This window comes from Schistocerca nitens, chromosome 1 (assembly GCF_023898315.1).
Source record: "Schistocerca nitens isolate TAMUIC-IGC-003100 chromosome 1, iqSchNite1.1, whole genome shotgun sequence".
Classification (NCBI taxonomy): domain Eukaryota; kingdom Metazoa; phylum Arthropoda; class Insecta; order Orthoptera; family Acrididae; genus Schistocerca; species Schistocerca nitens.
The window spans coordinates 1,000,958,934-1,000,983,755 of record NC_064614.1 but is presented as its reverse complement, the minus strand read 5'-3'; the positions used below and the strand labels follow the sequence as shown (position 1 = coordinate 1,000,983,755).

The 24,822-nt window shown below is 42.6% G+C and overlaps 1 protein-coding gene across 1 annotated transcript in view; it reads right to left on the bottom strand.

Annotated features, from left to right (window-relative positions):
* Window positions 1–570: 570 nt before the first annotated feature.
* Window positions 571–24,822, bottom strand: part of LOC126195403 (uncharacterized) — a 52,019-nt gene continuing 27,767 nt past the window's right edge. Inside the window, exons 5-7 of the mRNA XM_049933999.1 lie at window positions 16,763–16,854; window positions 10,559–10,709; window positions 571–879 (exon numbers count right to left, since the gene is read on the bottom strand). Of these exons, the coding sequence (XP_049789956.1) occupies window positions 797–879; window positions 10,559–10,709; window positions 16,763–16,854 (326 nt within the window). The 3' untranslated portion in view covers window positions 571–796. The remainder of the gene's footprint in view (window positions 880–10,558; window positions 10,710–16,762; window positions 16,855–24,822) is intronic.

The window sequence follows — 24,822 nt, the reverse complement described above, 5'->3', positions numbered from 1 at the left end:
GTAAAAGTCTTTTGGTGGAAGCATTATGTTAGTCACCTAAAAATTTAAATTCAGCAGAATGAATCACTAGTGATTCTAGAACTTCTCAAATGAATACATTTAGGACTCGTCGTAGCAAAGATCATTAATCATTTGCCCTCAAACACTATCAAATGTATAAAATTTTTGAACTAAATTCAACACCAACTGTTACGAGAGACTATTATGTGCTCTAAACGAGCGGCTTTATCGCCGCTCTTGCTACGATGGTCTCGTCATACGCCCTGACCCAAGTGCGAATCTGATTATTGTTCAACAGATAAATTTACTATCACGCAAAAGCAAAAAATCTTTGAGAAACGAGAATATCACAATATGTTACTTTACAATATGACTCTGTAATATGATTCATCACATTCAAATCGTACATATTAACGTTAGGCTATGTGGACAGTGCCCACAGGTAAAGCTCGTACAAAGAAAATATCTACCGACGCGCGGTAAACCATAAAATTAAATTACGTGTTTCGCATTCATCAAAATGTTATCAAGAGAATGGAAAGAGAAGGAACAGAAAAATATAACATAATATTTGTGCTGAGCGATTTTTGTTTTCTTTAGGGAAGTTCTCAGTGACAATACAAGAAGATATACACATACATCATAGAATCTTTTGATTCTTGAGGCACAGCTGTTAAGCACACACACACACACACACACACACACACACACACACACACACACACGAACCACAGAGCTGCCTTGGGCATCAGAGATGTCAGTTAGTCTCCAATTGTAAGCCGCAAGATGTCGGTCGTCAGAAGTCCGCAAGCTCTGGGTCCTTGCCTGCTATTAGTCGATAGAAGCTGTTCACCACAAGCAGAAAGTAGACGTCCAAACCTGTGTGCACAACATATCGTTGCATCAATGTATATATAATTAACAGCTACGACCATATTAGTAAAAAATTTATCCAATTATTAACAACTTTTACATATAAATTCCAAACAATATACATAGTTTCTCAAAAAATATTTATCTTGTAGAAGTTATGCCTGGTGTCATATCCATCACTTCACCAATGACACTGGTGGAATTGTTTTTCTTGTACTATATCCAACTGCCTGGCAGTTGCCACTGCTGACGTTATGGAGTAGTAAGTGACAAGATAGTCTTTATTGATTTTAATAGGCGTAGTCTCCGCTGTTACTTCGTTATTGTAACTTTCTCCTTTTAATATCTTGACGTATAGCCCATGTTCCACGCCAGAGATTGACAGTCGGGTTCTTCAGAAACGTGTCTTAAGATTATAAATAATATTATTTTGGCCACCAAGAAAAGCTCTTTACCATTTGAGGCTCAATTTTGTAAAGTAATTGCTTCCACTATAATTACCTACGGAAGTGAATACTGAACAATGACTAGGAATGATATAAGAAGAATGAAGTCAAGTGAAAGCAATATTTGGGAAAAGTAACGGACTACACACTCAGAGATCAAATACACGATAATAACACATAACATGTAGTTAATATACTTCGTCCGGCTAGCGTCCCTGACTGCCATGCGAAGGACTCTGATTCGATTCCAAGTAGTGCCAGGGATTTTACTTGGTAGTAGGACTGCTACGGAGTAGACTCAGACTCGCGAGGTGGACTAGACGGATCAGCAGCGGTTCCATGGTCAAGGAACCCGACGACGACGGGAGAACGTTGTGCTACCGCATGCTCTTCCGCACCGCATCCGGTGATACCACTGGCACAGGATAACACGGCCGTAGGTCTGTCCCGATTGGCCCATATAGGGCCAGAACGCGGCGCTTCTCCTCCTTCTACTTAATAGACGCTATGTGAATGACAAAAAGTATATACATCTACATTTATACTCCGCAAGCTACCCAACGGTGTGTGGCGGAGAGCACTTCACGTGCCACTGTCATTACCTCCCTTTCCTGTTCCAGTCGCGTATGGTTCGCGGGAAGAACGACTACCGGAAAGCCTCCGTGCGCGCTCGAATCTCTCTAATTTTACATTCGTGATCTCCTCTGGAGGTATAAGTAGGGGGAAGCAATATATTCGATACCTCATCCAGAAACGCACCCTCTCGAAACCTGGGCAGCAAACTACACCGCGATGCAGAGCGCCTCTCTTGCAGAGTCTGGTACTTGAGTTTGCTAAACATCACCGTAACGCTATCACGCATACCAAATGACCCTGTGATGAAACGCGCCGCTCTTCTTTGGATCTTCTCTATCTCCTCCGTCAACGCGACCTGGTACGGACCCCACACTGATGAGAAATACTCAAGTATATGTCGAACGAGTGTTTTGTAAGCCACCTACATTTTCTAAGGACTCTCCCAATGAATCTCAATCTGGCACCCGCCTTACCAACAATTAATTTTATTTGATTATTCCACTTCAAATCGTTCCGTAGGCATACTCCCAGATATTTTACAGAAGTAAGTGCTACCAGTGTTTGTTCTGCTATCATATAATCCTACAATAAAGGATCCTTCTTTCTATGTATTCGCATTACATTACATTTGTCTATGTTAAGGGTCAGTTACCACTCCCTGCGCCAAGTGCCTATCCGCTGCAGATCTTCCTGCATTTCTCTGCAATTTTCTAATGCTGCAACTTCTCTGTATACTACAGCATCATCCGCGAAAAGCCGCATGGTACTTCCGACACTATCTAATAGGTCATTTATATATATTGTGAAAAGCAATGGTCCCATAACACTCCCCTGTGGCACGCCAGAGGTTACTTTAACGTCTGTAGATGTCTCTTCATTGAGAACAACATGCTGTGTTCTGTTTGCTAAAAACTCTTCAATCCAGCCACACAGCTGGTCTGATATTCCGTAGGCTCTTACTTTGTTTATCAGGCGACAGTGCGGAACTGTATCGAATGCCTTCCGGAAGTTAAGGAAAATGGCATCTACCTGGGAGCCTGTATCTAATATTTTCTGGGTCTCATGAACAAATAAAGCGAGTTGGGTGTCACACGATTGCTGTTTCCGGAATCCATGTTGATTCCTACAGAGTAGATCCTGGGTTACCAGAAATGACATGATACGCGAGCTAAAAACATGTTCTAAAATTCTACAACAGATCGATGTCAGAGATATAGTAAAATAAAGCACAGAAGTATAAAATGGAAACAATGTGTCAACAGAATGGGGGAAAACAGAGTGGTTAAAATAATATCTTCAATTATAAACGATTGGGAAAGAGATATATCCTGCAACGAGACGAGTTTTAGCTCCATACATATTCTTAAACTATTAGGCTCGAATGCAGCAATTATTCCAAAGGCTACTCTGTCGTATTAAATAGTAGTATCTTTACTGCATATGCGTTATAAGCTGAGATTACAGCAAAAAGGATACCGAGTTTGTGGTGCTATTACTCGATTGATTGAATCGATGAAGATGTATGAACTACCTATTGTGAAATGTTTACGATTGTAAATACTGAATATCTTATAGTTTGGTAAGAATCTATGTAACATCACAGCCGTGAACAAGAGTGCTGCTCATGGTACAGTTTCCACTTGCTCCTTTCTCAGACAGGAAACAAAATGTAACTTAAGTTTATCGAAAATAAGTCTGTTGGGTTGGGGTATTTGGGGGAAGAGACCAAACTGCGAAGTCATCGGTCTCATCGGATTAGGGACGGAAGTCGGCCGTGTCCTTTCGAAGGAACCATCCTGGCATTTGCCTGAAGAGCTTTAGGGAAATCAGGGAAAACCTAAATCAGGATGGCCGGTCGCGGGATTGGACCGTCGTCCTCCCGAATGAGAGTCCAGTGTGCTAACCACTGCGCGCCGGCCGAAGTGGCCGTGCGGTTAAAGGCGCTGCAGTCTGGAACCGCAAGACCGCTACGGTCGCAGGTTCGAATCCTGCCTCGGGCATGGATGTTTGTGATGTTCTTAGGTTAGTTAGGTTTAACTCGTTCTAAGTTCTAGGGGACTAATAACCTCAGCAGTTGAGTCCCATAGTGCTCAGAGCCCCCTAACCACTGCGCCACCTCTCTAGGTTAACAAGTCTGTATACGGATGAATATGCTTTATTAGTCTGCACATTGCACAATTTAAAGCGTAAATGCCTGAAGTTTTTTGTGTAAATATTGGAGTATTTCCATCGTCTGCGAGTTATCGCCAAATCCATGAGATTTGTTTTTATATATCCCTAATGTGATTGGTGGTGTTTACTGTATGGTGATGGGAAAGAACTTGCGTTTAACCTTCGTACCGTAAGATAAATTTGTCTGATGGTGAGCAAAGACGCTTTTGTATTGTCTCCAAACGTCTGTACCATGAAATTCGATGTTCGTAAAGAACACCGTTCAGTAGCAGAACCTATGCAGAAATAATCGCAAGAAAACTAATCTCAACTGATGTATCAAGCACTTGGAAGCAAAATCGATGTGTCTGACGTAACGGTGATGCGTAACAATTGCATGACTGTTACGTAGGCAAACTGCGGGAGGCCTGCTGTGTCAGCGCTGCGTACGATACAGAAGGGCCCGCGAGCGCTGTAGATTTCGCACGTACTCATCCCTTGTCTTTGCTTAACTTCCCTTTTTTTTTGTCTCAGTCATCTTTGATTTGATGCGGATGCGGCACATGTCTTGTACCAACCACTCCATCTCAGAATATACATACCGTTCGGAATTATTTTTTGGACGTGCAGTTTTCCACTATCTGTCCTACACTACAGTTTCTACCGTTTATAGCTCTCTCCAGTACCTGGTAGTTATCCGGTTATGTAATCCTGTCCCTTCCCCTTGTCGGTGTTTCCCATAATTCCTTTCCTTGCCGATCCTGAAGGAAACCTCCTCATTTATTATAATACCGATCTGTATTGTCAATGTCTAACATTCTGCGTGGTGTCTGTTTGTTCTAAGTCGTGTCTCCCTACCACTTTCGCGCAACGACGCTCTGAGCGTGTTTTTTAGGGAATTGACTAGTTTGAACCTGGGACCTGTTGTTGGTAAGAAGACGCCAGACCACACATGACATGTAGAGTTCAGAAGAGTTCAGTGAGACTAGCGACGATATAACCAAATACTCAATGATTTCAGCGTCAGCTCCACTGCAATCCCTGTAAAAGAATCTTAATACTAATTAAATTTAGTGGAAGGGGTTCAGGGCTTTCCTATTTTTAGTTATCTGGTAAAATAACGTCGAAAAAGCAGTTAAGTTTACCATTGGAATTTTTATTCTACTCACAAAACATTGTAAAAACCAACTGCGTTCCACAAAAATGTGAACGAATATTCCCTGAGTGGGTTTTCAAGTTCTACAATGGATCGAAGGATGACCTATGCCATATCACATCTATAATCTAGGTTTAAATTAAGTTTCACAAAAGAGAAAACTATCAAAATGGTCTACAGTGACCCTTAATTATCTTTAATTACTTATCTAACTTGTCGTAAATTACAGTGGCTGATGTGGCTTCTGAATAATTATATAACAGAAGAATAATCGCGTTTCAGATTTTAACTTACGTAGCAAATGTGAATACCATGAGCTTCGATTGACGATCGACACTAGTATTACGTAAAAAGGGGATGTAACAGATGAGACTTCTGCAGTTCTGAGTGAAGCCTTATGCGCTCAAAAATGCGGCATTGCGTGCGTTCATTACCTTGTTGGTGTTCGTCAGAGGTTCAAAATGGTTCAAATGGCTCTGAGCACTATGGGACTCAACTGCTGAGGTCATTAGTCCCCTAGAACTTAGAACTAGTTAAACCTAACTAACCTAAGGACATCACAAACATCCATGCCCGAGGCAGGATTCGAACCTGCGACCGAAGCGGTCTTGCGGTTCCAGACTGCAGCGCCTTTAACCGCACGGCCACTTCGGCCGGCTTCGTCAGAGGGCGGCGGGCGGCACAGCTCCGCTCACCTCGCCGTCTCGGAAGCAACTCTCCCCTAACGTCTCCTTGCTACAATTTACCGAAGTTGGTTTAAAAAAAAACTATCTGGCTGTGCTTTTATCTGACCAGTCAGAGTCTCAATGTTAACCTTAAGCTCCGCCTACAAAAATTCTGTCTATCCAATGAGAAACATTATACTTTTCATGGTGGGGAAATGTTTTTAACGTTTGCAACGTAACAGAGACGCGAAAAAGTCTCACGCTAAAACCTGCAGCTGGTGTGGCCCTTTTAGTGTTATCGTAAGATCTATACTGTTCTTCTGGAGGGCTCTATCTTTTAACATGGGCGGGGGGGTCGTCCTGGTGGTTGGCTGGCGACGTGGGTGTCCGTCCCTTATCGTGGGGCCTTCTAGCTTAACACGGTTCTGCTCTCGGCTTCTGTTCTCGTTTCTTCCCTCGGAATTGCGTCTGTTTCACGGTGTGAAGGTATGACATGCATTTAGGCGTTCTATTAGTCTGTGGTATTCCATTTGCTCACTCTTTGAACTATGTGACACACCTGCCGGATTTGCTTATCGTGTCAGGGTTTTCATGGAAGGTGTTGGATTTGCCTTACAAATGTCCTACAGCAACACGTCTCAAACGGTTCGATTGTCTTTTCTGGTTTTCCTTGATTCACTGTTCTAAAAACGTACTAAAAAGCACTCCGTCTTCAGGCCACGAGTGGCCTACCGGAACCATCCGACCGCATGTGTCATCCTCAGTGGAGGATGTGGATAGGAGGGGCGTGGGGTCAGCACACCGCTCTCCCGGTCGTTATGATGGTATTCTTGACCGAAGCCGCTACTATTCGGTCGAGTAGCTCCTCAATTGGCATCACGAGGCTGAGTGCACCCCGAAAAATGGCAACAGCGTAAGCGGCCTGTATGGTCACCCATACAAGTGCCGACGACGCCCGATAGCGCTTAACTTCGGTGATCTCACGGGAACAGGTGTACCCACTGCGGCAAGGCCGTTGCCCGTTGTAAAAACGTACATTATTTGAAACTTGCTCCTCGAACTTAGTCATACGTTTGATATCAGTACATTTATTTTGGCAAGTAGTGCCCTCTTTGCCTGTGCTAGTCTATTTCATATAACCCCCTTGATTCACCCGTCATGATTAATTTTGTTTCCAAGGCAGCAGAATGCCTTCTTCTAACCCATGATGCCCGCTTTTGAATGTGAGTTTATCGATAATCTCGTTTGTGCTAGTTTTTATTGTCTTTGCTCCTCTTTGACTTACCGTCAATCCACAGGTACGCTAATTAGACTACTCATTGCATTCACCAGATCCTGGAGTTATTCCTTACATTCATTGTTGATAGGAATGCTATCAGCGAATCTTCTGACTGATATCTTTTCACCCCGAATTATAACCTTACTGCTGAATCATTGTTTTATTTTCATCGCTGCTTCTTTGATCTACAGCTTGAACTGTTGTGAAGAAAGTAAATATGCCTTAGGCCGTTTTTAATCTGAGCTCTTTTTCCTTGGTGTTCTATTTTTCTGGGTCCCTACTGATTCTTCTACATATTAGTATATCCACAAACGTTTCGCGGCTTGTCGTTTCAATAAAGTCTTCGCATGTTTCCTGTCGCATAAGGTCGGAGAGTAAACGCAGCGTTCCGGAAAGTTTGCACTCTCTTTCTATCTTCAGGCGAAGATGGAAGGATAGAAACCCTTTCAGCAACGTTATGCTCACCCTGCGATCTTATGCTACTTTTCTGAATATTTTTGTATTATGACATGGTAATAATAATATCACTGTCAACTTTAAAAAGATGACATATTCGGTTCTGCACATCTAGGTGTACTACATCAATCTTAAAGGTAACACAGGGTGAAGAAATAGTAAATAGCGTGGAAACTTCAAAAAGTTTAGGTGTCCGTATTGATAAGAATTTAAACTGGAAAAAGCGCTTGGTGAACTGCTAAAACAACTTAATTTAGCCGCATTTGCACTTAGAATCACAGAAAATCTTTGGAAGAGACAAATCAGTATGGTTACATATTTTTCGTATGTTCACTCAGAAATGTCACATGGAATAATGTTCTGGGATAACTCATCTTTTGAAGGAAAGCTTCATGGATCAAAAACTTGCTACAAGAATAATATGGAATGCTCACTCACGATGATCTTATAGATATTGGTTTAAGGACTTGTGCATTCTCACTTTACTGCTTCTAAGTATATTTAGTCCATGATGAAGTTTGCTGTAAATAATCCACTGGTGTTCAAAAGCAACAATGACGTACACAATTATAATAGCAGAAGGCAAAGTTACTCAAAATAAGGCTGTCTTTTGCACAAGAAGTTCACAAAGATGCAACTAAAATTTTTTATCACTTACCCGGGGATATGAAATGTCTGACAGATAGCGAAGTGAAATTTGAAAACGAACTGGAACATTTTCTATATGGGAACTGCTATTTCGTAGAAGAATTTCTATTATTGTAATGCATAAGCGGTGGTGGGTAGGAATTATACTCGTAAATTCACATCTGTAGGTTTTTTTATATCCCGGGCATCCGGAGCTGCTTACAGCCATGATGTTAGGAAGAATTCTACTGAACGCTGGTAAAACTGTTTTTTTTTTAATTGAAACACAAACTGTTTCGTAGCCTAAAGCCCCATCGTCAGGTACAACCTAAGGGTAAAGAGCTCAGTATGGTGTCCCAGATTTTTTGGATATTCAAATTAGTAATAGAATGTCGAAAATATACTCCCAACGTTAAAAGGTCATAGGCATGCCCGTCACTCCTAGTCAAAATTAACTATTCATTGAATATTGTCGATACTAGGGGGAGCGAAAGGTAACGAAGACGTACTCCAATTATTAAGGACAAATTACTGATAGGTGAAAAAACGGTGACAGAGCCATGTTCTTAAAGTTACCTGCATCTAAAAAGAAAAAAAGAAAAATATTTTATAGTGAGAGGACGTTAAAATTTTTAAAACAGCCGGGTTGGCGACAAAAAAATGTCAGTGTTAACATGATTAGTCAGGGCGCTATGCACATTATTGTGTGGAGTGTATCATGTGGGAGTGTCTTACCTGTGTGACGCCAGGGCGAGGCGGTGTTGGGCAAAGTAAAAGCGGCCCGAACGAACGACTGAGGGCGACTAGGTGGATGGCGGAACGGAAGCTACCCATGTGACAGAGTGACGTCATTTACTCATGACTAAGACCGCCGGGTCGGTACCTTTACAAGAATACTATTATTATTTTTTATCGTCAATCCGGCCCTTTTAAAATTTTTAATGGCTCTGCAACCGCAAGTTTCACCTGTCTGCAATTGTCCTGAATGAATGGAGCATGTCTTCGTTACATTCGCTCGCCATAGTATTGGCAAAATTCACTGAATATGAAGTTTTGATTAGGAGCGATAGGTAGCTTGTGACCTTGTAATTCGTGTGTATATTTTAGACTTTCCCTTATTAATGTTAATTTCCTCAAAATGTGGTTAGAAACGTACGAATTTACAGTAGCCATACACATCAATATACAAATTGTATTTGTATTACATGTGCCCAGTACTTTGCAACCCAGTCTCTCCTTGTTGGCAGCCACTGTTCTGCGTACCCATGGTGGCGCTATTCCAGGCAGGCAGTAGAGCTTATCAGTTGGGGTAGGTCTTAAGCAACCTGTGATCAACCTGCAAGTTTCGTCGAGAGCAATGTCTACTTGTCTGGCATGAGATGACCTGTACCAGACTGGAGAAGCATATTCAGCAGCAGAAAAGCACAGTGCCATTGCAGAACAGCGAATAGCTTGTGGATGTGATCCCCACTGTGTCCCCGCTAGTTTGCGAATTAGGTTGTTTCGAGCGGAGATTTTCATTTTGGTGTTCTTGTAGTGAGCTTTGAGTGTCAGAGTTCTATCGAGAGTGACTCCCAAGCATTTAGGTGCGTGATGATGCCGGAGTTGGATGCCTGACCACGCAATATGTAGCTCACGATTAGCTTCCCTGTTCCTTAAATGAAAGGCACACACTTGTGTCTTCGAAGGGTAAGGTCTGAGTTGGTTCCGACTGTAGTAGCTTGACAGTGTTCTAAATGCTGTTGTCAGGTTTCTTTCCACTCTTTCAAAGCATGAACTCTGCGTAGCAAGGGCTAGGTCATCTCCTTGTGCCTGCATTCAGTGGCTGGTCGTTGGTGTAGATGTTGAAGAGAAGTGGAGCCAAGACGCTTCACTGAGGTAGACCATTTTTCTGCGCTCTCCAGCGACTGCGTTGTCCTTGCAATCGGGCGTACCCTGGGCGTCAGGTTTCTCTGGCGGCTGATCCTTTCACACCAGAAACATCATCTTGGTCCTTTTCAGGACCACAGTTGACCATCATATCGATGAATATAGAAGGTATATCATTACCAAAAGAAGAACTGTTGCAATTGATGATACACGGCAAAACCTGTTGTATTTCAATAATCAGTTTTATCAGTGAAATTCTTCCTAACATTACATCTGCATTTCTTTTTAAATAAAAAATTAAAATAAAAAAGCAGTTTATGAAAGTCCAGCATGTAGTCACATTTACAAATTAATTTCTGAACTGAATGTACAATGGATCTATGCACATCATTACGATTTATCATGCAAAATGGTCCATGGTACATGAATCTAACAGAGTAACTAGCTAACTATGGATTACCTATTTCGACGACGCCGGCGGCGAGCAGGATGGGTGCGCTGCTGTCCTTCGCAGCGACCCGGAAGCCGACGCTGACGGGCACAAGGAAGAGGGTGAGCAGCGACAGGAGGGTGCGCGCCAGCAGCCACCCCCACACCACGTGCGACACCTCCTGCCGATTCACCGCAAATACACCGCCTTACCGTCGTGCATACTCGAAGCTCTACATTACCTTCAGATTGCAGTTTCGCCCGCTGTCCAGTCGGACCCCTCTTTCAAATACTCGCGCCGCCAGTTACGCCAGCGCGTTTTCTACAGCCACCACCCCGGCACGAGGGCGCTGCCACGACCCATTACGCCATTGCCAATGAGATGCAAGCCTGCACTCTTAGGAGCTCCAGCGGTGGGTGCATATTAGTTCGAACAGTCGTGCGCTGATCCCATATTGTGTGTTTTGCCAGTTGAATGACATTTACAGACTTTCATAGTGGCCAGATCTCGACATGTTCCGAATAGGTATTGTACTGAAGCGTAACAGATGTGTAATTCTTTTGTATCTGTCAGAATTTCAACATTCAAATCTACTGTTAGCGACTGACGCTACAAAAATGTTGTTTGTCATCTTTGCTATTTGATATTAGATGTAGAATAAATTATTATCTTAATTCTCTGTTCACGAACAGCCTCTGTCCCCCGCTCCTGTATCCACTAAAGAACCACACAGCGTGAAAGGAAGACATAGCACAGATTATGTCTCACTGTGATGTAATTATGGGTGAATTCTTTGCTGACAGTTGTCATTATCGAGGAAGCGTCTGCTTCGTCCAAGGCGATTTGCGTTTCTGTAAATAGGTCAGCAATACTGTAGTCGTCAAAAATTATTTAAACATAGATTTCGGTACGTCATGAAAGATACATTCTTCTGCGTCTCGCAAGTCAACCACAATATTCGAATCAGCACATTGTCACTAGATTTTTATTTTCATTTTACGAATTTCCTGTAGTCCGTTGTTATTTGTAACAGAACAGGGTCGACCCTAACATTATTTCTACCAGAAATGACCGAGTTCGTACAAAAATTTAGCAATAAAAATTATGCTTTAAATTAAAGCGGAATCTCGACAATGAATGTTAAAGCGAGAGGAAATCTGAAATGAGCGTCTCTTGTGCGTAATCTTGGGATAAATAAAAATATGATGGTTATCATAAATCACTGAATATTACACCCAAAAAGCCACCCAAAAAGGGAATTAAATTCGCGTGTCGGCTTTCAAATACTGCAGTGTGACGAGTTCTGACTCTAGTCAATGCATGTGGTGTGGACACTTTCTAATGTACCTGCCTTAGGTGGGGGTGTTTTGGATTATGGTTACGCAAGATACCGGCAAATATCTGGCCTGTTCTGTCTCGTTTACAACACTGTCAACTTTAACAAGCGATTGCGCAGTAGCCATTACCAAATTCTTTGTGTTGTGAGTTGCTAATCTTTTCTTATTTTGAAATGAATAAAGATCTTAATAAGCACGCAGCACAGTTGTAAACTTCCCACCTTCCGAGAGGGAGGTGGAACTTCCTCCCCTGCCCCTCTCATGTCCATGTGCCGTACTGTCATGTCATTTCTTTCCGCTTGTGGTCGACTGTCGCGTTAAAGAGTCCGTGGTATATCTGTCAAATTTAAAGCTCTCTCGTGGTCTCAGCATTTCGCCTTTGGAAAATGTACTTAGTCTTTCCCTTTCCCTATTGGATGAAGCCAACATGCTTCGTGACAGATCTTATACTACACACGTGTTTTACATTCTATAAAATATCACATAATTGTACATAAAAATTTTCCTAAACACACATATAAAGGAATGTCACTCACAAAAACTGCAAATATATGTTTATATTTATAAAAGGAGCAGGATTAAACATTTCCTTTCAAGTATATTAACACATGTAAGTGCCATTAGAATCAAAGCTACGTCAGAAAAAAAAGAAAAACTGTTTGCAGTTACATTTTATATTAGACCGGAAAAGGCGTTCGAAGGCGCAATAGCCTCAGTTTAAAATTTTAGACTTACTAAACAAATGATTTTAGAGATCTGGGGATAAAGCTGCGTGAGGTACGTAACGACAGTACCAGTCGTGTACGTAAATGCAGCAAAAGAATTGCACCTGTGTTATTCAAATCTTTTCCAAACTTATTTAAGAGAGGAGAGCCTAGGATGTTGGGCAGAATGTTGGACAGAAAAAAAACTGCCATCGGAAAACTCGTCTCATTGTCCCATGTTAGCGGCCCTTAAAGTGTATTCCAAGTGTTACACGTACTGGGAACTGTAGAATGGTCAAATAAAAGTGACCCGGATAGCAAAGTTCGAGGGTACAAAGAAATACAGTAAAGGGAACGAAATACAGTACTAACCCGACTATAGCAAATGCTGAACGTTACCACCATTTATCTCTTGGCGCTTTTGAGCCCTTGTTAGCAAGTTGCCGAATACGGATCGAGAGTGGACTGCTTGAACTGCTGCAATCTCCTCCAAAAAGTTCTGCTGCAGCTCTGGAAGTCTATGAGTGTTGTTGCGATACACCTTTAACATGCGGGTTCCCCATACAAAGTAACCACACACTTGAGGGAGCAGGTGACCTGAGTGGCCAGACTGACCTCTGCTAACAACTCTGTCGGGCGTGAAGATTGTGTAAGTGTGCTCCAAGCTTCGGCCGACTGTATGGACAGTTGCTCCATCATGTTGGAAGTAACTGTAGGTCTCTTCGTTAATGTTGCCACAAATGGTTTCAAAATCTTGGCAATGTAACACGCCGAAGATAGCATCTGATGAAAGTAGATGGAACGAACAATACAGCGTGCAGACACTACACACTAAACTCCAAACTTCTGATCAAGCAATGGTGTTTCGTGGAAGTCAAGCTGATTTTCGTCTGCCCAGAAACTGTGATTCAGTGAGGTGACATAACTCCTCGGGTGAAACCAGGCTTTATCACACACAAAGAACAGACCCATGTCCGAGCCAATCATTGTCAACCCAATGAATAGATAGTCACAAAACTGCAAGAGCTTAGGACGATTCGCTAGTTTTAATGTATGAACAACAGACACTCGGTAGGGATGCACGTGCAGGTCCGGGTGGAGTATTTGTTCGCATGATCTAAATAACGTGCCGGTCTCTTGCTACAGGTATCGAGCTGATTTGGTAGGACTTTCAAGCATTTTTTGGTGAACTGCAGCCACATTTTCTGGAATGCACACACGTATCGAAACCATTTTTGACTTGTTCAAACAGATCCTATCTGGCACCACTTTCGAACTAAGCGTTGCATGGCAGTCTTTGCTGGCACTTTGACACCGTTAAACTTCTCAGCAAACAAGTGACCACACCCTTTCTACGACGTTGTTATCACGTAACTTTTCACAACGAATACCCGCTGCTCCACAGTGAGTACCATCGTACCCTTTGCACTGCTCAAGTCTCGTTGACACAGCCCGCGCAACGCTCTGAAGCGGCGTGTATCACGTAGCTCGCATACACGTGGTGTCCACGTCACGGAGTTTTGTTATGTGCATACATTCACATCCAATCGTACCCACTCGCCCGGACCACTTTTATTTGCCGCACCCTGTACAACTGGAATTGACCTTTTGGAATTGCCCACTTGCAGTTCCATATGCACAAAAGGACTTCCGAAATCAATGTAGTGCCACCGTGCGACCGGTTCACACTGACGGATTGTCAGACAAAAGTATGTGTTCCTGGTTTCTTACAGACTTAGTTCTGCTGCAGTATGGGTAACAACTGAAACACAGTATTTGAGTGTAATTGCTTGGGAACTGAAAACTTAGTCCAAGGCACGTGACTCTGTACGATTCTTGCGAGCGAAACATTTAAACTGCAGTCGGATTCACCACGAGATACTTTTGCACAAATTTAGTAATGCGTTCATCTGTAATGAAATGGCGCGAACAATTTTCCGAAGGTCACATAGACTGGGGTGATGCTGATGGGGAAGGAAGGCCACCAACATCGGCCGTTGACGATAATGTCCAGGCAGTCGAGGAACTGACTAGCAGCAGTCGCAGACTGACGGCCGTGGACACAGGCAGTGCTCATCCACGTCCGAGATCGTCTACAGCAGCGATACTCAGTGGGCTCAGTGGAGCCCTGGGCCTCCGCAAGTCCTCTGCAAGGCTCTGCCAAATAATATTACTCTAAAGAAGACAGCACATCAAGTCTTGTCACACACTGAGAAAAACTACTGTTACAAATGTCATATACGATTTATAAAAATTATCTTTTCTTTCAGTGTAACTGTCGAAAAAAGGCGACAAGCAGCATAATAAATCTACGATAATGCTACGATCAAGAATTAGAAAGAAAAGAAATGTAGCTCGTATGAGTAGGTTCATGGCGACGCGATATTTGTCACCGCACGCGCACCAGTAGCTGTACGGACTCTCTCTCTCTCTCTCTCTCTCTCTCTCTCTCTCTCTCTCTCTCTCTCTCTATATATATATATATATATATATATATATATATATATATATATATATGTTGTGTGTGACCATTCCACTACGTCCTTCCCACCTCTTTCTCATCCACAAACAACTCGAACTGCCTCGAAAAATTTAGTCACTCCACTAGCTATGCTACACCGCCCGGGGCTACACACAGGGGGTTTCCGTAAGAGCGTGCAAAATTGCAACAGGACATAGAGAACGCTCCACTGAACAATTTGAAGTAGGGAACCTGGGGCCTGTAAAGCCCGCTTAAGGAGGTATGGAAGTAAACATGTCTGCCGCTTTGGCTAGCATTACTGCTTTCCAGCAGATTTACAACTAACATGCGTCCAATTTTGCACATACTGTGCTGTTTATTTACGTGTACATTCTTTATTTTCTGCAAGGAAACAAGCAGAACGAGCTTGATTACCAGGAAGTCACGACACAGGTTTTATTTACTTTACTTGTCAAATGGTTCAAATGGCTCTGAGCACTATGGGACTCAACATCTGAGGTCATCAGTCCCCTAGAACTTAGAACTACTTCAACCTAACTAACCTAAGGACATCACATACGTCCATGCCCAAAGCAGGATTCGAACCTGCGACCGTAGCAGTCTCGTGGTTCCGGACTGAAGCGCCTAGAACCGCACGGCCACCGCGGCCTGCTTTACTTGTCCATAAGGGGGCTTTGTTGTATCGTATTTACATTGTTCCATGACAGAACGTGCTATGAATCAAAGACGTACCCATTTATTAAACAGTGTTATTCGGAGACGTACAGTACAATACGATGGAGCAGTACCGTACAGCATTTCCTGGTCGCTGGATTGGAAAAGTAGGTCCTATTCCATGGCCTGCGAGGTCACCTGAGCTGAATCCCCTTGGTTATTTCCTATGGGAATATCTAAAGTCACTTGTGTATGAGACCCCAATTGCTAAGGAGAGGGAATTAGTTGTCAGAATTGGCACTGCCTGTCATGTGATTTGAAACACACAAGAAATATACATGAGAGTGCGTCAGAAGCTTGTTCGACGATGTCATGCTTGCATTGAGGTCGATGACTGTCAGTTTCAGCACATTTTGTAAGATACAGCACAAATGGGACGTTAGTTGTGTCAGTGATGATATCTGCAGGTAACTAATGTAAATAAAAGAAGTACACAAAAATGTGATTTTATTCTTGTTATCTCCTTAAGCTGGATTCTGTGCCCCAAGTTCCCTACGTCAAACTGTTCAGTGGAGCACCCTCTATGTCCTTTTAAATTTTTGCACGCTCTTATGGAAACACCCTGTATACTCGTAAACCCGAACCGTGCAGCTCAGAGTACAGTTCCTGCTCGAATTTTCGACTGCAATGTGCAGTCCAATTAGGCACGGCAAATCCGTTAACTGCTCTCGGACTACACTGCATTCGATCTGCGTGCATTGTTGACTATAGTTGTAAAATTCTATATATTGCAACAATAGTGCTCTATATAAACGTAGGCTTCTGCGGCCATTGTCACAGTCAGTAAAAGTTTTCTGGGTTTGTGACCGCATTGTCAATATGTAAAACTATCGACGTTTCGGTCACTATTGCAAGCGGGCAAAGCGCACACTATAGCTGACAACTCACTGCAAATAAGTGTGACAGACTTAACATAATGTACGCTCGATGAAAAATCTGCAAAGTATCTTTCTGCAGTACCGCATTTGAAAAACGTTTTTTAGCGACATGAACTCACCATAACGCTGCCGAGTACAAGTGCTGCACCGAACAAGACGAGCACGCAGCCGTGGATGACCTCGGCCACCGGCACCAGTTCCAACCCCGTACCTGGTAGTCGGGCACAGAAAATAACATTTTACTCATACCACTGCTCGAAAAAGCAGTGAACATTATAAAGTGAACAATGCGGAAACAAATTCGCCACTATGACAGTGTATGTAAGGGCTATTCGAAAAGAGACAAGCTAGATCCAGAATGAGATTTTCACTCTGCAGCGGGGTGTGCGCTAATATGAAACTTCCTGGCAGGTTAAAACTGTGTGCCGGACCGAGACTCGAATTCGAGACCATTGCCTTTCACGGGCAAGTGCTCTACCAACTGAGCTACCAAAGCACGACTCACACCCCGTCCTCTGAGGATGGGGCGTGAGTCGTGCTTGGGTAGCTCAGTTGGTAGAACGCAGTTTTAATCTGCCAGGAAGTTTCATATCAGCGCACACTCCGCTGCAGAGTGAAAATCTCATTCTGGAAACATCCCCCAGGCTTCAAACAAAACAGATGCTCTAAAAAGAAAACCACTGCAGCGGGGAAAGGTCACTGTATAAGCGCTTAGGTCCAAAACTAGTCTCTAAAGAGACAGATGAGCAAACCAACATGACGATAGAACGAGCAAGCGCATGCGTCGACGGGCCACTGCACTTTGTCGCGCTGAATGAAGTGAAAATGTGTGTGAATTCCTAAGGGAGCAAACTGTTGAGGTCATTGGTCCTTAAACTTAGACACTACTTAAACTAACTTACATTAAGAACAACACACATATCCATTCCCGAGGGAGGACTCGAACCTCCGGCGCGAGGGGCCGCGCAGTCCGTGACATGACACCTCAAACCGAGTGAGCACTCCGCGCGGCAGAATGAAGTGAAATAGGGGCTTCAAAGGAAGAGCAAAGGGGTGTAATGCAGTCCCTGACATCGAAAGGAGTGTACGGAGCAGAAATTCATTGGATGTCGTTGGCTGATGATGCACGGTCTGGAACACCACATCGCATTACCGGCACCGTACTTCAGCAGGTGAATGGCCTTATTCGAGACTGGGGAGTTACGGTAGCAGCCATTGCCGCAAAGGTCGGACTGAGCGCCGAAGTATCCACACCATCATTAAGGACAGATTGAAATTTTATAAAATGTTGCACCCAATGGGTTCCACACAGTCTCCAACCAGCACAGGAAGCATTCACAGAACGACATCGAACATATGCAGCGTTATGCCAAGAAAGTAAGTGTAACGAGTGATCGGTGGAGACGAGACATGTGGTCATCACTGCGAACCCGAGTCAGAACGACAGCCTCCAGAGGAAGCACGCAGCGTCGCTGACGCCATAACCGCACTTCATCCCCTTGCTCTCCTTTGAAGCATACTTTTCAGTGATTTCAGCCAACTGCAGTGGCCGGTCGGAGCTTGCGCTTACTAGCTCTCTCGTCATGTGGGTGTGCGCCGATGTCCCTCCAGCGGGTAAGCTTGGGGCCTAAGCGCTCTTACACGGACCGCACCTCTTTCCGCTGGTTTTCCTTTTACAGCCTCCGGCTCCTTTCTTGTTGTATGCACATTATTTAATATTTACATTCAATTAATTCACAAAAACTTTAATCTGCTACATGACATGAGTAGTTAGTGACAGCTACCTTCGAAACCATACCCCATAGAAAATATCGTGAAAGATCTGGCTCTAGCCTGTCTGCCTTTGCGTTCAGGCGTATATCGCGTATCAAGTTGTCGTTTTCAATTTAATCTGACTACTACAATGCAATTCAATACTTGTGCGTGTATACTTGTACTAATACCTAAGATCTGGGGTGTTACTGCGTATTACTCGGGGATGAATGAATTTGTAATGGGGCGCCTAATAGATTGTTGGCAAATTGTAGAAAGGCAAAAAGGTCTGATTTAACTGAATAACCACACGTTTAACGGTAGACTAAGATGCTCATAAAAAATTGTCATTTCGTTTGAGTTCAGCGACATTTTATCTCCCCGCCAAAAAGTGATTTTGAGATGATCTCGGTTGATACGCCACAGGATAGTGATACCGAGATGGTAGACACGACAATTAAAAAAATTACGGAAGAAAATCGAAGCGTTTGAGACGGGATCCTATAAAAGAATGATGAAAATTAGGTGGAGTGATATGGTAAGAAAAGAGGAGGTTCTCCATAGAAGTGGCGTGGAAAGGAACATGTGGAAAATATTGATCAGTAGTAGGAACGAGATAACCGGACATTTATTAAGACATCAAAGCTTCTTGAGGAAGCAGTAGAGAGTAAAAACTCCATAAGGAGAAAACAGAGATGGGAATATATGCAACAAATAACTGAAGACGTTGAGTTTGGTTGCTACTCACAGAAGGAAAAAAAAAAAAAATGTTGAAGCTGTGCATCAATAGTCGGGGCAGAAAGCTTTTCCTCGACATCCGAAATTCCTAGACACCCATACCAGCCACTTCTACAAGGTCGCCTGATTTTTTTTACTGTATTCTAATAAATTAGTTTAAATAACCTGTCAATTTAAGCACCCTGATTAGAAAGCTTAGTTTCAGATGTGCTGTTTACAACAGCGAAAAGAGATTAGGCTTAAGAGCAATGCAGATTAGCCATGAACCGTTAACGGTTGGACAAAGTTAATTGTTTAAGTAAATCGAGAATATGAATAATCCAGAATGAAATTTGCACTCTGCTGCGTAGTGTGCGCTGATACGATACTTCCTGGCAGATTAAAACCTTGTACCGGACCGAGGCTCGGAGTCGGGTCCCGAGTTCGAGTCTCGGTCCTGCACTCAGTCTTAATCTGCCAGGAAGTGTCGTTTTCAATATGAATAACGATCTTCAACAGTGAACCGCCGACGTTAAGAAGCAAGGTAATGATCTTAAGGGGCTCCGGAACGCCCTATACTTGCAATGTTAAAATAACGCTTATAAATTACATCTTTCCTCACAAAGTATTTGAGGTAGGAAGTTGAACTTTTTACAGATTATTTATTGGAATATGGGCTACAACTTAACACAGGGATTTTACAACATTTTAGTTCAGTTATTAAAGACGATTTTTTTTCAATTGTAATGAAAATTCACAACATTTTTTGCAATTTTTTATTTATATATTCAAAAATATACAGTTTTTTGGAAAAAGGCTGTGTTAAATTATGCAGAAGGTACTGTGTAACATTTACTGAAAGTTTGAAACAAATATGTTTGGAAGATCCTTAGAAAACATGTAATTAGTATGAGAAAATAAAAGTTTTGGGAATCGAGCGACAAAGATTGGATTAACTTTTTAGTGCATTCCAGGTCCATAGGATGGATTATCTTCATCCTCTGCAAACTCCTCCTCCAGCTTCCTCTTGTTCCTCCTCCTGTTTACTCTTGCTTGTATTTCTAGACTCTTTACAGCCCTGTCTGCAGCCCGAAGGCGTTCCTTGTCTAAAGCAAGCATCACTCGTACCATGTTAGAACCTATCTTCATTCTCATATTTCTAAATACCTTGCACCTTACAATGTTGCCATCGTTGAAAGTCGCAACAGCATCATACACACCAAAGTGAAGTGTTTCTATTCCAACAAATACAGTCTTGGGGATTCTAGACCATATAACACTATTTACACTTTCATTGGGGTTTTGAGTTTTTCCGTGAATACACTTTTTCAACAGTTCAGGTGCTGCTAAGTCTCTGAAAATAGGTTTTATCACCTCCATTATTGCATGAGGCAGACTATGCTTATGAGTGTACACTTCACCAGTTAGCAATCCTTTGTTATATTTACACCAACTATCTTCTTCTTTGGGACACAAGCTATGTTGGGGATTTTCATCGTCTTTATTGTTTACAGTAATAACACATACCTTTGGCTTTCCAACATTTCTCCTTTTCTTAAAAGCCTTCAGAGGATTTCTAATAACTTTACTTTTACTCATTATTATACTTCAACAAAACAGAGACTCAAGAAACAGAATTAATTACGAATATTTTCGAGATAACGACAGAGTAAATAAACATGAAACAATCGACAATCACACCAGCGATATATATTGAACCATCACAGGTTAGCCACAACACATACTTTATCTCACATCACTAAAATGTACCTGATGAACACGGACGTTAATAATAACACCATTTGACAGCAGTTTAACAGCGCCACAGTGGGTCACGCCCATGTAGAACACATTTCAAAAAAAAATTTAAAAATAGTTGTAGTCTTCGGAATTGAATAAATTATATATCTATTAAAAGGTAATAGTCTGCAGATTCAGAAAACGCAAAAAAGTAAAAATTGAACTTTTTCATGATTTTGAGCCTTTCCGGAGGCCCTTAAACAACAAGCTGCCGACAGCAGACTAAAAAGAAAAATGATTGTCTTCAACAGGAACTCAAAAGGAAATTTTATCTGGTGAAGGATCAGTTCAAAAAGAACACACACGAATTTCGAGAAGCATTTGATAAGTCGCGAAAGGAACTCATCAACACGTCACTGGAGAACAGGAAGAATCACATAACGAAGTTATGATGGAGGAAAACAAGCTCAGATGAGCCACTAAAATCCAAGCAAGATGTAGATCGTATGCAGAATAAAACCACGACCGATCAGGTGGAAGATAAAATCAATAAACACAGCATGGAGATCTCGATAGTAAAGAGTCTTAGTTTGCAACAAACATATACTCTTTATCATTGTAGCTGGATTACAGGCATAATGCACTAACCTGGCCGCTAAATTAGAACACATGCAACAACACGCTTCTTAGAAAATACAGGAGATTCCCTGGGGTACGCTGAATGCAACGCCAAATTTCATTGTTGATACTAGTCTTGCGTACACGCAAGTTTCCCAGGTTCACAACACTCAATGGTTGCATCCGTTGCTTTCATCTGTCAATTCAGACATGCGTTATTAAAGCTGCATTCTAAGAAACAAAATTCAGATCCGTATATGATCAATTTGAAAGACATCGATACATGTTTGTGAGTAGACTAGCTGACAGCATAATTTGAGTAAATTTCAGGCTGCCTTTTTGAATGTATTTTGCTCTGCCGAACAACAGTAGGCAGTCAAGCCAAAATCATTGACGTCGCCACAATGTAGCCGCAGTGACAGTGCCATTCGTGAATTTTTGGATATGTATCGGCTCCTTGAAGTATCAATGACACGGAACTCATAATATTATTTTACAGTGATTAGAGTGACTCTTCGTGATAGATTAGCTCTCGTAAGATGCAAAAATATCGAAACGTATGTCAATCGAAGTGAAGCCCTTGACACCGAAAGAAGGCGGCATGAGAATAATCATTGCGATTGTAAGTAGGCTGTTTATGTTTTCTTATTGGCAACGTTACGTAGCGCTCTGTATGAAAATCACTGGCTGTGCTGTGTGCAGTCTGTGGCTAGTTTGCATTGTTGTCTGCCATTGTAGTGTTGGGCAGCGGCAGCTGGATGTTAACAGCGCGTAGCGTTGCGCAGTTGAAGGTGAGCCACCAGCAGTGGTGGATGTAGGGAGAGAGATGGCGGAGTTTTGAAATTTTTAAAATTGGATGTCATGAACTGCTATGTATATTATGATTTTTCAACACTATTAAGGTAAATACATTGTTTGTTCTCTACTAAAATCTTTCATTTCCTAACTATGCCTATCAGTAGTTAGTGCCTTCCATAGTTTGAATCTTTTATTTAGCTGGCAGTAGTGGCGCTCGCTGTATTGCAGTAGTTCGAGTAACGAAGATTTTTGTGAGGTAAGTGATTTGTGAAAGGTATAGGTTAATGGTAGTCAGGGCCACTCTTTTGTAGGGATTTTTGAAAGTCAGATTGCGTTGCGCTAAAAAATATTGTGTGTCAGTTTAAGCACAGTCACGTATAATTGTTATAAGGGGACGTTTCACGATGTACGAAATCGAGTCAATGATGCACCGTGAAATGAACATAGTAATGAAGGGCTTTCGCTCCAAATCGCTGACTGATCTCAGCGAACCAAGAAGACAGGACGACCGCAGGCAGCAGTGCGAAAGGCGACAGGGCTTTCGTCGCGAGGAACTACGAACGTTTGCCACAGCGCAGAAGAAAAATGACTCGATTCCACTCCGGAATTCGCAGGAAAACTGATTTCAATTTCGGGCGTGATCCCCTCTGAAACTGAACACACGGACGTGCCGTCACATATAGCAGTATAGACAACGCACAACGGACGTGACATTACGGAAGATTGATTAAGTGAAGATGAGCAGTATACCAAGAACGAATTTAAGCAGATGTTAAGGTGAAAGAATTGGGTTCTAGCCTGGAGGCTAGTGCAGTAACAGAAAAATTATTTCAAGACCTCAAAGCGCATGGATGTCAGTTTTTCCGTTAAGTGGACTAAGAATTGTAAGGGCATTCTGGAATTGAAGCAAGCCATTCTGAGATCAAGTTCTGAAAAAAAAAAATTGTGAGAAGATTTTGAGCAGCCTATTATTGTTATTTCGTTTTTGAACTTAAAATCGTATTCGATACTGACTGCATGACGGGAAGATGTTGCCAATTAGATGTTGTAGAAGGATGTGCCTACGTAAAGAATCAGGTAGAAGAAAGGAAGATTTTCTTTGAAGTAATTATAGATGAAGATTGTGAAGGACTGCGAGCGTGAACCTCAGCTTTTTTTAGCATAAAACAGGACACGGGAGCTGCGACTCCGCAGTTTAGCCGGAAAGATAACGAAGTGATGACGTGGAACGTTGTGGATCATGCTGCCGCAGGTACTCAAGAGAAACAGAATATGTTAACAGAACCTGACGAGCATAAAAAGGAAAAGTTTGGCGAGGTATTGCGCTACTAACAAGATATATCCCGACCAGACTGATGAAAAGATGTGTTTGCAAATTAAAAGCGAAACCTCTTATCTTGCATACAATTTTGCTGTGTGCCATCAGCTAAGAAGCTCGCCGTTAACGAAGAGATTCAGAGGATTCTACATACGGAAATCATCAAGCGATTAAAGAGAGAGTACAGCAGTCTCATTCCTGCAGTACTGAAGTGAAACGGAGTTGGAAGGACTGTATTAGAGGCTAGAACAATCAACTGCATCATTCTTCTGCAAAGGGAGCAACCCGAGAATTTCTAGAAGCTATTACAGTCATTTGATGGTGTAAAGTATCTGAGTAGTTTGACTTCACAAGCAGTAACTGGCAAGTCCTGCTGCACTGAGTTTCTGCACAATGATCGGAGCTATCAATTTCAAAGGAGAACATTTTCTGAATGTATCCTCAGTGCATTTTGGAGACTGGCAGTCACAGTAAACTTAGCGAAGTCGGAGTTTCAAAAGACGCAATTGGATGTAATTACGCAAAAAGTGATTTAAGCCGACTCACAGAAGACGGAGACAATTGAGAGCTTCCCTGCGCCATCTTGTTGATAACAGATGAAAGCATCTTTACGCTATGCTGAGCTTTACCCTCGCTTATTTGCCGGACACAGCCTGTCGTCACGAATGAAATTTTTGAAGAAAGACACGGTCAGGACCTGCGGCGAGCACTAGCACAAATGCAGTTCATATATTAAAGAAAATAAAAAATGGTAGTAGTGTATCTTGTGTTCGTTTCCAGTCCAATACAGACAGTTCTTATGTCAGGAGCACACGTAAAGTGTGACCATCTAGCAGGGGGAGGGGGAGTCCAGTGGCCTATGCTTATGCATGGATGGTGCCTGTTTTGTTTATGTATATCGAACGTTGTCAAGACTTGTCTCATTGGGTTTGGCAGCACCAGAGGTTTGGTATGACGGCATGCTGCGACAGACCCAGCACTGCTCTGTTTGCTGAACTCGCCCCACTAGTCAGACTGCTGTCGGTGCAGATACATCACATGCTGCGGTACACTGCCCACCGCTCCGTTCACTGAACTCACCGCGCTAGTCAGTCCGGCACCAGTGCAGATACACCGCATGCTGCGACAGACTCACCACTGCTGCATCTGATGAACTTGCGCTACTAGGCTGTCTGTTGCCGGTAGAGATATGTCACCCGCTGTGACAGGCCCACCACTGCTCCATTTGCAATGAGA